The sequence below is a fragment of the Oryzias latipes genome, chromosome 13 (genome assembly GCF_053564925.1).
Source record: "Oryzias latipes strain Hd-rR chromosome 13, Olatipes_Hd-rR_3.1".
Taxonomy (NCBI): domain Eukaryota; kingdom Metazoa; phylum Chordata; class Actinopteri; order Beloniformes; family Adrianichthyidae; genus Oryzias; species Oryzias latipes.
Window position 1 is genome coordinate 28,714,464 of NC_136249.1, and position 14,990 is coordinate 28,729,453.

At 35.5% G+C, this 14,990-nt stretch overlaps 2 protein-coding genes across 8 annotated transcripts in view; one reads left to right on the forward strand and one right to left on the reverse strand.

The window, feature by feature from the left end:
- LOC101173645 (glutamate receptor ionotropic, kainate 1) overlaps positions 1 to 14,990 on the forward strand; it is a 33,215-nt gene that overhangs the window by 9,705 nt on the left and 8,520 nt on the right. For both annotated transcript variants that reach the window (XM_023961775.2, XM_023961776.2), the window contains exons 3-7: positions 88 to 345; positions 9,211 to 9,392; positions 9,880 to 9,933; positions 10,227 to 10,400; positions 12,608 to 12,751. In XM_023961775.2, coding sequence (XP_023817543.1) covers positions 88 to 345; positions 9,211 to 9,392; positions 9,880 to 9,933; positions 10,227 to 10,400; positions 12,608 to 12,751 — 812 coding nt within the window. The remainder of the gene's footprint in view (positions 1 to 87; positions 346 to 9,210; positions 9,393 to 9,879; positions 9,934 to 10,226; positions 10,401 to 12,607; positions 12,752 to 14,990) is intronic.
- Positions 1 to 14,990, reverse strand: part of LOC101173402 (transcription regulator protein BACH1) — a 43,028-nt gene that overhangs the window by 4,622 nt on the left and 23,416 nt on the right. For 2 of the 6 annotated variants that reach the window (XM_078956599.1, XM_078956598.1), the window contains 2 exons: positions 6,817 to 6,909; positions 6,323 to 6,462 (listed from right to left, as the gene is read on the reverse strand). The exons of 1 other annotated variant lie outside the window; for it this stretch is intronic. In XM_078956599.1, the coding sequence (XP_078812725.1) occupies positions 6,355 to 6,462; positions 6,817 to 6,909 (201 nt within the window). In that variant the 3' untranslated portion in view covers positions 6,323 to 6,354. Of the gene's footprint in view, positions 1 to 6,322; positions 6,463 to 6,636; positions 6,914 to 14,990 lie in introns of those variants that run through there. 3 more of the 6 variants (XM_078956597.1, XM_078956602.1, XM_078956601.1) reach the window with 3 other exon arrangements.

Below are 14,990 nucleotides of genomic sequence, written 5' to 3' on the forward strand. Positions count from 1 at the left end.
ACATATGTGTTTTTTTTATACATCTGGCTATTGCACTTTGTCTGACTCTCCTATTGGTCATTGTTTTGTTGTGCCTCAACGCTCCAGCCTGTGACCAATTGGCCCTGGGAGTCGGGGCTGTATTCGGCCCCTCTCACAGCTCATCCGTCAGTGCGGTTCAGTCTATCTGCAATGCTCTGGAGGTCCCTCACATCCAGACGCGTTGGAAACACCCCTCAGTGGACAACAAAGACAGCTTCTACATCAACCTCCACCCTGAATATGCCTCTTTGAGCAGAGCTGTGCTGGATATAGTGCAGTTCTACAAGTGGAAAGCAGTCACGGTGGTCTATGAAGATGCTACGGGTGAGTCAAAGGGGCTTTTAATCAAATCTATATGATCACACTCAATCATTGGTTGAAATGTATCAAAAGTGAATGCCAGAGGCCAAGTTAAGTATAACCGGAAGGGGTTTCTACACAGTTTCTTTTCATATAATCTGATAGGGCTATAAAATTCACATACTGCAGTTGTTTCCTTTGGTTTTGTTATTGTTATACAAAAGTTTATTTATCATGAGGAGTGGGCCAAAATACCTGTCGAAAGGTGCAGAAGGCTCATTGACAAATACAGAAACCATTGTCCGACAAAATATTAAGTTACGGGTACCATCATTTTTGTCCAGCCCTATTTCATTGTTTTTTTTTTTTTTAATACTTCTGTTAATCAACAACTCAAAAGTAATGGCTGATTTTGATTATTTAATTTTCAATAAATTTTAATTTATTGTTACTTTTGAACGTTTCAAGTCATTTCAGTGAGCATTGTGGACTTTCTTTCTTTAACTGAGGGGTACCAACAATTATGTCCACCACTGTATATGACTAAATATTATCCCTTCCACTCTATAGAGATAAGTAACCAAGTCCAAATTTAAGATGGGTAAATATTGTAGCGATCCTGTCGATATGGCTATCCTGCCCATGGCAGGAGTGCATTGTGGGAGTTTTCTGTTTGCTTTGTTGAAATCATGAGTGAGTTGGGTATCTCCAGTAAAGACATTTACAATGTTGTTCTGTTCTGTTTAGTTCTGTAAAGGCCTAATAAATGGTTCATCTGAGGACATTGGACTTTGCCATTTTATTGTGCCTCCTGAAACAACATCTGCCTGGGGTTGTGCGGTCTAGGGGGCATGGGTCAGCTCACTATTCAGCCTGCTAAAACAGTTTTGGTGACAGGCACTAGCACCTCGCTAGTTAGGATAGCTGAGTTCTGCTCCATCCTGACCTATGTGAGAGAGCAGCCGCCAAAATATGTTTTTTTCACGAGACGCAAACTTATATAATCCCACTCCTACTGAGTTTATTTATTTCATGGTTTTACATAGTTTTCATAATCCGGTTCTGATCAGATCAAGTAGAGATTTTTTCAAGTAAGAAAATCAAGTGCTTATTGATGATTATCATCAGAAAACATTCATTCATGATTTCAGTAAACAGTAATGAAAATCACACCATGTAACAAATATATAACAGTCATTGATTATAATCAGAATACATTTTCAAATTAATCCGGAAATCATTGCTACACATTGCAGATCGAGTTATCAAGTAACACAATTGAGGGGTTATTGATCATCCTCAGAAAGAATTCTTACATCTTTTTGTAAAAATTAATGATTCATAGTTTAGGTGCCCGATATGTAAAAATCCTTGATTATCATTAGAACATATTATCACATTAAACCAGTAATCATTGTTACACATTGCAATAAATCGATAGCTTATTGATTGTGATTAAAAGCATTTCAGTAATCATTAGTTGCAAATTACACAATGTAATACTCATTGATTGTAATGAAAAGAGGACTGATTGTTTCAACACAATCAAGTTCACACATGTATTTGGAATTATTCAAACGTCTTTTGATCCTTAACTCCTCTTATCTTTATATTGTGAAATCAGAGTTTCTTTATACATTTTCATGAATATTTGGATATTTAAACATTGTTTAAGCTTACTACTTAACCCGTTCCAAAGTTTAATGCCTCACACAGACACACAGAAACTTTTCTTTGTGGTTCTTATCAAGTTGATCTTAAAGTTCCTACATCCCCTCAGTTTGTAGCCTCCTTCATTTTCTAAGAACTGTTTTTGGATACTGCATGGTAATGATTTCCAACTAACTATGTATAGAAGTTGTGCGGTGTAAAAATCCACAAGGTCATACAGTTTTAAAAGTCTGGATTGATAGAATGAATTCTTTGTATGATCAAGATAGCCGGCTTTATGTACAATTCTGATGGCTGGTTTTTTGAAGTAAAAATAAAGGATGTAGTGAACTCTAATAAATATTCCCCTAAATTTCTATACAGTAGGTGAAATATGGTAATGTTAAAGAGCACTACAATAAATATCTGCTGTTGTATTCTAATATATGTTTAGATTTATTTATGATTGAAATACTTTTTGAGACTTTAGTTTGTTAATGTCTGATGTGTGGCTTCTAACTTAGTTTGTTACCGATAGCAACCCCTAAGAATTTCATTTCTGTAACACTTTCAATTGAGACATTATTTATATTAATTGAGAACTCTGTATTAGAGTTGCAGTTACCAAAAACCCTCACTTATCTAGGTTAAAAGATAATTTGTTGTAATCCATCCATGATATTATTTTGTTTAACTCTGTGTTTACCACATTGATAAGTTCCCTATGATTGTCTGTAGAATAGAATATATTTGTATCATCAGCAAATAATATGAGTTTCATAAGCTTTGAAACATTGAACATATCATTTATGTAAATATTGAATAGCAGCGGGCCCATGATTGATCCTTGTGGGACACCACAACTTATCTCTTTGGCTACTGCTGTAAATTCATCAATTTTGACAAATTGTTTTCTTCCCGTTAAATAGCTTTTGACCCAAGTTAGCGCTAGTCCTCTTATCCCATACACTTCCAGTTTGTCAAGTAGGATGTCATGATTGAGAGTGTCAAATGCTTTTTTTAAGTCAATGAAAATTCCAGCTGCATATTTCTTTTTGTCTAGAGCATTTGTGATTTCTTCCACAGCATCAGTGATTGCCAATGACGTGAATCGGTTTTTCTCTAAAACCATATTGGTTTTCATTTGTAATGTTATGTTTATTCCTACATGTAACTAATTTGTCATTGAACATTTTTTCTAAAGTTTTTGAGAATTGTGAAAGGAGAGAAACAGGTCTATAGTTTTTAAATAGATGTTTGTCTCCGGTCTTAAAAATAGGGATCACTTTGGCTATTTTCATTTGGTTTGGAAATCTCCCAGTTATAATAAGTTACATATGTATGTTAGAGGCTTAGATATACTATCAATGTCATATCTATATCCTCATAATAGATATTAACTAATTTTTCTTCACATCAGAGAGAAGGATTGAGTGTGGGATCCTTTCAATGGGTGAATTATTGTCTTCGCTGGTTTTGCATTTTGGAATTTCTGCTGCCAACTCTGGACCCACGTTTACAAAATAGTTAAGGCCATTTGCTGCTTCCTTGATGTTATAGCTTTGACCCTTCTCCTCTGTAAAGTAATCTGGGTAGGTTCGCTTTTTTGTGCCATTTTTAATTATGTTAATATCATGTTGATGATAATATTTCCCAAACTTGTTTCACTTTGTTTTTTTTGTCATTTAAAAGATTATTGAAGTATACTTTTTTAATGTGCTGTATTATTTCAGTTAGTCTATTTTTGTGTGACTTGTATCTTTGTTCAGTTTCTCTTGACCTTTTTTTTTAGTAATTTTCTGTGGAGGTTATTCTTCTTTTTACAAATATTTTGTAGACCAGTAGTTAACCAAGGGCATTTGGCAAATTTGTTCTTGAATTTATATATTGGATAGTTCTTGTTGTAAAGTAAGCTAAATATTTCTAAAAAAAAAACATTTATAAGCAATGTCCACATCTTTCTCTCTCTACATCCATTTTCTCTGTTTTGCTCTTCCAACCTCCTCCCTCATCAACTGTTTACTCGAGTTCAATCATGGATCAAATTAGGCAGCGGTAAAATTAAACTCTACCTGGCTGGCACCAAATCCACACTCTTTAAAGCTGAAAATATTTTTTGTATTGATTTTAGCTCAGTCCCCCCCTCCCCCAGATTAAGAGTCAGGATGTTATTCTTGACAGCGCTCAATCATTCTAATCCTATAAAAATGACCTCACTCGGTCAGCATATTATTTGCATCTATGAAATATTCACCACCTTTGCCACACTTTTACCTTTCCCAGCTGCTTCAGTACTCATCCACAGCCTTGTCATTGCCCTTATCAATCCATGTACAGTAATTCTCTTCTTCATGGTCTTCCACAAAAACTCCTCTATAAACTCAAGTGAACTGTTTTGCATCACAACTCCTCACCACATCATCCTCATCCTGAAAGAACTCTACTGGCTCCCTGTTTCTTTTAGAATTCATTTCCAAATCCTTATGTGTACTTACAAGGCCATTTTACACCTTTCCCCTCCATATTTGTGTGACCACCTCCATCTTTCTCCTCTCTGTCAGATGCTCGCCCTCCATCCACCTCACTCTGTCTAATTCAGCACCACGGGGAGCAGAGCTGTCAAAAGCTTTGCTCCTCAACTCCCATCAGACATCTGAAAAGTAGATTCCCTTTCTGTCTTAAAAGATCCACTCTGATCATCTTTTGAGCTCTAGTAATCCTTGTTCTATCCTAGGCACTTTAACGTTGGGAGTTGGGTCATCTAGACCCACTAGACAGTGCTCTGAACCATTTTTCTTCAATGATTTGTGATCTTCACTGGTGTCCATGGATAACATGATATCTTTCTACCTTTATCCACCTTTGTCATGGTAGGGAGAACACGTCAATGTAAGGGTGGGGTCATCTAAGATAGCACAGAAAGGAGCAGAGCAGGGAGATGAGTAGTAGCTTTTATGTAACAACTACAAGCTTTTATCAACAACATTTTTTCGCCAGATCCTGAATCCCACCAATTGAATAAAGAAATACTCAGAAATGCAATTTTAAGCTTAATTTTTTTTTGCTGTAAATTTCCTCATCATAAAAAACGCTACAAGAACATGTTAAAAACACAAAAAATACTATTTTTATCAGAGTGGGTCTTTAAGTCAAATCTGTTTAGGGTATCTTTTCTGTAAAATTGTAATACCATCCATTTGTTTCTATGTCATCTACAGATATTAACATGTCTATCCAGTGTTCCTGGGTCTTTTGAAATACACTTTTCAAATATTATGTAGTAAGTGTAAAGATGCTAGAACTAAAAACAATGAATAGTTGTGGAAGGATGTATATATATACACTGACCAAAAATATAAACGCAACACTTTTGTTATTGCTCCCATTTTTTATGGTATGAACTCAAAGATGTGAAGCATTTTCCACATACACAAAATAACCAGTTCTCTGAAATATTGTTCACAAATCTGTCTAAATCTGTGATAGTGAGCACTTCTCCTTTGCCAAGACAATCCAACCCACCTAACAGGTGTGCCGTATCAAGATGCTGATTGGACAGCATGATTATTGCACAGGTGTGCCTTAGACTGGCCACAATAAAAGGCCACTCTGAAATCTTCAGTTGTATCACACAGCACAAGTTGCAACAAGTTTTGAGGGAGCGTGCAATTGGCATGCTGATAGCAGGAATGTCCACCAGAGCTGTTGCTAGTGAATTTAATGTCCATTTCTCCACCATAAGCCGGTGATACTGACTGGTTGTCTGAGTCCCCTGACCCCCTCAATAAAACAAAACTGACTATACAGACTATACAAACAAATATATAGACTAAAAAGCAGATAAAAAATATGTATTGATATGTGCAAGAATCAAGGGAAAAAATGTTCAGGAATCGGCTGACTTGTAGTGCAAAATTGGCATTTAGTACAATGACAGCTTTTGAAAGAAACTATCCCTGAGTCTGTTTGTACTATCAGTATGGCCTTGTAGCGTCTGCCAGAAAGCAGCAGATTGAAAAGGTGAAATCAATAGTGAGAATTGTCCTTCAGAATATTTTTGACTCAGCGAGAGTTGCCTGTTTGCCTGTTTGCTGTTAATGTCCAATGGAGCGTGGGTGGCTCTGTTCCGCCAGAAGTTCTGGAAGAATTCCTTAGTCTTGGAGAAGTTCAGTGCTGGGTTGTTAAGTGCACTAAACCTTCCAAGTTTCAGGACTTCATCCCTATAGGCCTTCTCGTTCCCCTCGGTTAACAACCCCACCATCATTGTGTCATTGTTGTGTAGAAGATACATAAAGCTGCTTTGCAAGTCTGCAAAATGTATTTCATTAAAAAAATATGCCAATTTCACCAAACAATTTCCAAGCATTGAATTTATTGACTTCCTTAGGGCTGCACATTAAGGTGCGGTGGATAGAACTCCAGCCTCACAGCAAAATGGGTCCATGTGTAGAGTTTGCTTGTGCTCTCTGTGCATGTGACTTTCTCCAAGAATAATAATGGATTGGATTTATCTGCGCTTTTCAAGACACCCAAAGCGCTTACATTGTGTCCATTATTCATTCACTCCTCATTCATACTTGGTGAAGGTAAGCTACGGTTGTAGCCACAGCTGCCCTGGGGCAGACTGACAGAGGCGTGGCTGCCATTTCGCGCCTACGGCCCCTCTGACCATCACCGGGATCATTCATACACATTCACACACCAGTGGAGCCACACTGGAGGCAAGGAGGGTGAAGTGTCTTGCCCAAGGACACAATGACATTTTGGCTGGTGGGAGCAGGGATCGAACCGCCAACCCTTCGGTCATTGGACGACCCGCTCAACCACCTGAGCCACTGTCGCCCCCTTTAACTTCCTCTTACAGACTAAGCAGGAATAGATGGATAGATGGATGCATAGCTGGGTTACACCAGGTGTCTGCAACCTTAGGCTCCGGATCTACCTACAGCAATGTTATCCTTCCATTGTAGCTCTTTGACTTTTAAGAGAAATGAAAATACCTACGAAAAAATGAGGTTAGTTAGTTATTCGACAGAGGATGTATTTTATTTTCAAAGACCTTACAAATGCTGCTGTCTAAAGTTAAATAAATTATAATTGTTATACACATAGATCATCTAACACTGTTATAATTCAGTTATTGAAAATATTTAAAAGCAACATTTTATATTTAAAAGGCTTAATGGCCACACACACACACACAAAAACACACATTACAAACGATGTAGTGGGCCTCTGCAGCTCTCACTGAGTTTTGGTCAGTAAAAAACTGATCCAAATGCTCTTTTAGCGACAAACATTGCAAATAAAGTTATACTTATTATTTATTAAATTTATTATTCTTTATTTATAATAACTCATAAATAAAGAAGCTGCTTCCTAATGTAATTAATATTAACGAGGAATAGGGGGTGAGTTTATATAAGTTTATACTTCTTCTCACTCCTTTTTGAATATGTATAGTTGTATAATTGTTCATAATACTGTTTATGTGTTCATATTTTTTTTCCTTTTCTCGAGTGTGAACATTTTCTTTATTTTCTCTTTTTTTTATATTCAATATAAGCTTGTTTCTATTCCATTCCATTCCATTCCATTGCAAACCCCTGGGTCACACCATTATATTACATTATTATATTAAGAGTGTGTCTATAATATAACCCTTATATATAGTAAGGGTTAATGGCTATTATATTATTATATAATAGAAGGTTATATTATATTACATTATAATATTTATTTCTTTATTTAATAAGAATCTCATTTTTGATAATAATTTTTCATAATAATTTTAGTAATATTTTTAATTATCTAATATAAATGTAATTTGTGATGTCCTTTATTGATGTTATATTATATAGATTATTTCTGAATGTCGTGTTGCTGCCACAGATAAATGAAATTTCCCCATTGTGGGATTAATAAAGTCATCTATCTATCTATCTATCTATCTATCTATCTATCTATCTATCTATCTATCTATCTATCTATCTATCTATCTATCTATCTATCTATCTATCTATCTATCTATCTATCTATCTATCTATCTATCTATCTTACCATTGTTTAGAGAGACTGACACAAACCAATAAAGGGGAAAGATAAAGGCTCACAAATATCAAAAAACTGCTCATTCCCCTATCCCAAATTTAGTTAGAGAAGAAATAACAATTATTTTAATCATTCAAATAGTGGAATATGACTTTTCATTCCTAAAAAGTGTGTTCTATTGTTTATGAGGAAATAGAGATACAGAGGGACATGATATCTATTTCCTAGATTCACTTTTCCAAGTTGAAACCTTAATACTGCTTAATTGGAAGTGGCACTGTTAAGATGCCCAGAATTGTAGTAACTAATAATGCACACCTGGTAATTACAGTTTAATTAAACCTGTATTATAAAGCAGACGTGTAAAAGCAAGAATTTTAACTTATCTTTATTACAGTGTTTTGTGTCTTATGTGCAAGTTTTAGGTAGTGCGGTTTATTCATCTTAGTAATATTTTTAAAATAAAGAGAAATTGTTGCTAGTTAGTAATTTTTAGAAATAGATGTTAACCTGCAATGGTAAAACTCTTGCCATTTCTAAATAAAATTATTCCCCTTTTCCACTTTTTTAATGTATAATTTCACCACTAGGTGGGAGTGAATATGTTTGTACATGAAATAGTCAATTAGAGATGCTTAGAAATCTGCCTGTAGAAAGAAAGCAAAAAACTAACCTGAATATTTTATAATAATTATGCAGTTCATGCATTAAATAGTCTCAGGTGGTTTTAAAGATTTTAAGTAACACACACACACACACACGCACACACACACACACACACACACACACACAAGTAACAGATTGCCCTCCTAAACAACAATTAAGGTAAATGATTGAAACTTTAACATGCTCGATTTTAACTACCCACTTCTGGCAAGCCCTGTCAAATTAAACATTTTCAAAGTGTAAACATATTGACGCCATCATGTACATTTCTGGTTTATGGTATTTTGTAAATCTATCATTTCATCATTCAAATTCCATTAAACTTCTATATTTTGAGGATTTATTCAAATAAAAACAAAGCTATGAAAAGTTTAATATCATTGTAATGCATTGCTTAAGAAATACAGTAATTCATACAGTAAAATGTTTTTTGCAGTAAAATCTTCCTAAGCTAAAGTTTCTTATGCCATGTAATCAGTGATTTTTGTTTACAAACATAGATTTTTACTCTTTTTCTCCCAGGATTGATTCGTTTACAGGAACTGATTAAAGCTCCATCCAGATACAGCATAAAAATTAAGATCCGACAGCTGCCATCAGGAACCAAAGATGCCCGTCCTCTCCTGAAGGAGATGAAGAAAGGGAAAGAGTTTTTTGTCATCTTTGACTGCTCCTACCAAACCACAACTGATGTTCTAAAGCAGGTAACATATTTTAACAGGCACCTTTCTTTTTTTGCAATATCTCCTTTCTATCTGAGAGGCTTTAGTTGTCCTAACTGAAATGAAAGGCTTGTTAGAAACTGATTTTTTGCTTATCTGCAATAACTCTGGTATTAAATTTACTTTTAATTAGATTTTTTACATGTTTACAATTGTTTCACCAATCAGAATTTATGTTTATTTATATTTTGAGCCAGGCATTTACATTTAAAATCAGCTGTTGCACAGAGGGTTGAATGCAAACAAAACACCAACATCAATAATTAGTGATAAATACCCAAAATTACATAGACTTTATAATGCAAACTGTGTAGACGATGAAACATATTTCAGAAATGGGTGGAAAAACAAATTACAACTAGTGTTGGGCTGTCTTTTCACATTTCAAAAAGATTTTTTTCTGGCAGAAATGAAATTCTGATGTGCATTTTAGTGGGGAAAACTACATAACCTTTTTTATGCTCTGTAGATTTTGTCCATGGGAATGATGACAGAATATTATCACTACTTTTTCACCACACTGGTAAGAAAATATTACTTACATAAAATCATCCGAATGTTTATCAGCAGAAAAATGGCTTTAAGAAACCTTAAATCATGACGATGCCGGTAAAGATATGTGCGTTTGTGCAGAACAAGTCAAGTGTGCCTTGTTTTGTAAAAAGATTGCTGGATGTTTTCAGCAACCTTTGTAACGCGGGTTAATACACACAGTAATCACGCGTTCCTTATCCTGTCGCTGTGAGTTTGAATCGAGGATCATTTTTTACCACAGTATTGGATCTGCATTGATGAACAGGATGTTGATTTGTTCAGGACTTGTTTTCCCTTGACCTGGAACCATACCGCTACAGTGGGGTCAACATGACAGGGTTCAGGCTGCTGAATGTCGACGATCCTAAAGTGTCTTTGGTGTTGGAGAGGTGGGCAATGGAGCGGCTACAGGCTCCTTCCAAAGTTGAGACTGGAATGATGGAAGGAATGATGACGGTGAGTTTAACTTTGCTTTGTTATTGTTGTGTTCCTGTAGACTTGGCTTTAATGGGTCAGTGTTTTTTAAATGAGAACTAATCCAAGTGATGGGATGTCACCCATAGAAAATGATTTGCTTCCAGCTCCAACCAAATTCAGTTGCCTTTTTTTTGTGAGACGGACGCCACCATGTTGCACCCAGACGATGTCAGTAGGCAGTAATTGGTTTGACTTAATCTGAGGCGTCGTTTCTATGGCAGCCACCTTTGTAAATCAGGAGTGAGCTTGTTAGAAATCCATACCCTCTACCACTTAACGGGCGGGCTCTGGAGAAAACTTCAATCAAACTTTTTGAAAGTTCAATGTAAAAACCACCTCCATTTATTGAGGCACCTGATTGGCCAGTTTATAACTAGAATAACTTACACTACACAAAAAAATATCAAAAAGTTAGGATTCACAAGAACATTTTAAAAACAGCAAGCAGAGCAGAAGTGTTTATTCTGACACACAGAATGAATAAGTATTAGCTGTTTATTTCTCAATAGCAGTCTGTGCGATTTTGGTTTCTTGGAGTCAGAAGGTACTTCCTGTTTGGAACGCGCGGAGGGAGGAGTTACTCAGTCAATAGCTTATTTGGACAAAATTCAAAGCTGGGGTTCTTCTGGTCTTTGGTCTTAAAATTAAAGTGGTAATGCCCCACATGAACACTTGGAATTAGGGACAATTTAATGAGAAAAAACATTTTATTTAGAAATTATTTGGAAAAAAAGAAAAACAGTTTACAGTTGCCTGGGTTTCAGCCTTCACTTTTGTACTAAAGTTATTTCCAGGTCATTCTGAGTCTATTGAACTGCACAGACAAATAAATTCACAAGGTGAAAATGTTCAATAAATGTAGCTACAGTATTTCCTTAGGAGTTGATATTCCATAAAGCTCTGCCAAACTGTTTTAAAAGACGTATCTGGGAAAGTTCCTACTGTCTTTAGGAAGCATGGCAGTACAGCCTATACTGGTAAAATTACATCAAAACAAGCAAGACTTTAGAACAAATTTCTTTTGGTTGACCAAATGAGGGACATTTGGCCCTATTGACACAGTAACGCAATATCAAGTAAAAGGCAAACACGGCACATTAACACAAGCATCTCATACCAACTGCAGGAGGAAACTCATGGGCATCGATTCAAGCATAATCTCCTCCGTTTACCAGAGTATTCTAGAGTCAAATGTGAGGCCATCTGTCCCAAAGCCACAGTCCGACCGAAACTGGGTCATGAAACAGGATGATCATCCCACATCAGCATCTTTAAAACAGAGTGACTCAGGAAAGAGTGGAATCGATGTTGCAGTGATTTGGTTCAAGTCCAGTCCTCAGGCTGATGGAAAAGCTGCGGGATGTTAACGGAAGATATTCCTGCAAACTCAACTGATTTAAAGAACTTTAATTCCACTACAACAGTGTATAAAATTATACTGAAAATAGAAACTATAGGCTATATTTTTGTATAATTTTTGACCTGCTTCTATTAAATAAATTATACATTATTTGAAATTGCACGTTATAGAACTGGATATCTAAAAAAACAAGTGTCATTTCGATTATCTTTAGTCAATTTTAAAATGTTCCCAGTGGTCTTGTAATTTAAGATGATGCCGTTTTTAGCCTAAGTCAACAAACCTATATCATTTTCTAGGACATAGTTTCTGCAGAGAGCCTGTGTCACTGCTACAGGCTTTTTAAAGAAATACTCAGAAATACAATTTTAAGCTTAATTTTCTCTCGATTTGTCCTCCATCATGAGAAAAATGCCACAAGAACATGTAAAAACACCAAAAATTTTCAACTATTTTTATCTATTCGGGTAAAAGCTAGATGGTTAAATTGTCATCACTTCCATTATTTACGTATCTAGAAAGTAAAATGAACTCAAATTAAACCTGACTTTTATTCATGCTATAAAAAAAACAGAGATTTTGATGTAACAACACTAACATGATTTTGGATCAAATCAGAAATTTGCAAACAAAACTGCTTTGACTCTAAGTGATTCAAATCGCTTTAGCGATCTCCCTGAATGGATTTGTAAAACTTGTGCTGTGGTTTTGTGGTTTGGTCTGTTGTGACATGGCACACATACATCATTAGAGCTGATGTGATCCGTTTCTGACGCGCATTTCATGGTCCTACTGAGGGATTATGATGGCCGGGTTTCTCTTTCAGACTGAAGCGGCTCTGATGTATGATGCTGTTTATATGGTGGCTGCTGCTTCCCAACGCACCTCCCAGATCACCGTCAGCTCCCTGCAGTGTCACCGACACAAACCCTGGCGCTTCGGATCACGATTCATAAACCTGCTCAAAGATGTGAGTTCATGTCATTCATGTCCCACACCTGAACCTCTCCTTAAATTTTCCCCCCATTGTAAGAGAACTGTTTCTTTAAAAATAAATTTCACAAGAGGTTGTAGTAATCAAACTGTAGGCAGGATTTCTTGTTAGGACTGTTTCCCACTTGAAATTGTAATTTTCAGGAGTTTCAGTGAACAAAAGGCTTTTCATACGAGGAACAGAAAAAGGTCCCAGAGGGCAAGATTCATAAATCAGCTGTTGAGCTTTAAAATGTCTGCAAATGCTGCCACATAGAATAAGAAGAATATAACATTTATTTTTCTGTGACAGTTTCCTTTTTTGTTCTGTTTAACATATTTAATACACAACATGAGTCCACACATCTTCACGACAGGAAAGGAGCAGTGAAAAACTGAAATTCTTATTTTATTTCTGCCTTTAATTTAAATCTTAAACGGGAAAAAAAAGAGACAATCCTAGATGGTCTGCCACCACACAGAACATTTGTCTCAAGTTTTTCCTGACACATATTTTCTGAAATAGCAGTTTATTTGAATGACATGTCTGCTTTCTTGAAACTTTAAAATCATATGTCCTCCTGTTATTTTTATATTCTTAAGTCAAAACAATGAACACTTGGAAGCTCTCTGGCAACTCCCCATTTTTAAATTTAAGCATGTCTAATGAATTTTGCTGTTCCACTAGATCTTCAAATTTCAACAGTTTTGATTTTAAAAAATTAAGCATTTGTACAAATTGTTCCCTGTTTCCCAACTTGACAAATGCTGATTTACAGCATTTGGGTGAACTGATCCTTGGTTTATCAAAGACAAAAACCGGAAAGTCGTATTCCTTCCTAATTGTTTTGAATTATGGGAAGATGTCAGCGTTAACCTGAACCGACACAAACACAACACTTGCCTTGAAGAACCAGAAATCAGGACGTCACACTACCATCCTTTTCTGCTCTGTCCACATACAATAGATAGAACAAAATTGGAAACTTTTTTTTCCTGCCCTGTAGCATACTTTTCAGCTGACCTCAGTGCAAACAATCAAAGAAGTTACAGCAGTCAGCCTGAGCTCAACCTGCTAATAAAAGGCATGGCCAACAAAACCACAGCTGGCATGAGCGAATGTGTGCAGTCTGAAATATTTATTATACATGTGAGCTGTAACACCTGCAAAGCAGGAGATATTCACCACAGCATTGTATTTAATCCAACAACCTTTCATTTTATCTGTAACATACACATGTTGTCCAGATTGTATAAAATCAGATTTAGTTGTGCTGCTATGAAACACATAGTAAATTAGACATTTTAATCAGGATGGATTTTGTCGATTGATTTATTTCAAGTGATTTACAAGCCAGAATCCCTCAGAAACTGGTCAAATGTGATAAAAATTAATATTGTTTTTACCTGGAAATTTTTAAATAGAAAAATCCCACAACTTGGTAGAGTTTTCTTTTACACATCACATTCCGGATGTTGCTTTAGCTGTGACGGCATTCTCTAATTACAAATCTTACTGCAATTTTTAAAATTTACTTTATAAAAAAACTACAATTTAACACTCAAAAGCCTTCACACAGATAGAGAAAATATATTTGTCTGCAAAGTTTAAGCCAGAATTTGGGTCAAAATCTATTTAATGGGAAGAAAACAATTTTTCAAGATTGATGAGAAATAAGTTGTGGTGTCCCACAAGGATCAATTATGGGCCCGCTGCTATTCAATATTTACATAAATAATATATTCAATGCATCAAAACTTTTGAAACTCTTTATTTGCTGATGATACAAACATATTCTATTCTACAGACAATCATAGGGAACTTATCACTGTGGCAAACACACAGATAACCAAAATAATATCATGGATGGATTACAACAAATTATCTTTTAACCTAGATAAAACCAAAGTGATGGTTTTTGGTTACTGCAACTCTAATACCGAGCTCTCAATTAAAAATAAATAATGACTCAATTCAAAGTGTTACAGAAATCAAATTCTTAGGGGTTGTTATCGATAACAAACTAAGTTAGAAGCTACACATCAGACATTAACAAACTAAAGTCTCAAAAAGTATTTCAATCATAAATAAATCTAAACATATATTAGAATACAACAGTAGATATTTATTGTACTGCTCCCTAATATTACCTATTTCACCTACTGTATAGAAATTTTGGGGGAATAAGTATTAGAGTTCACTACATCCTCTATTTTTACTTCAAAAAAGGAGCCAT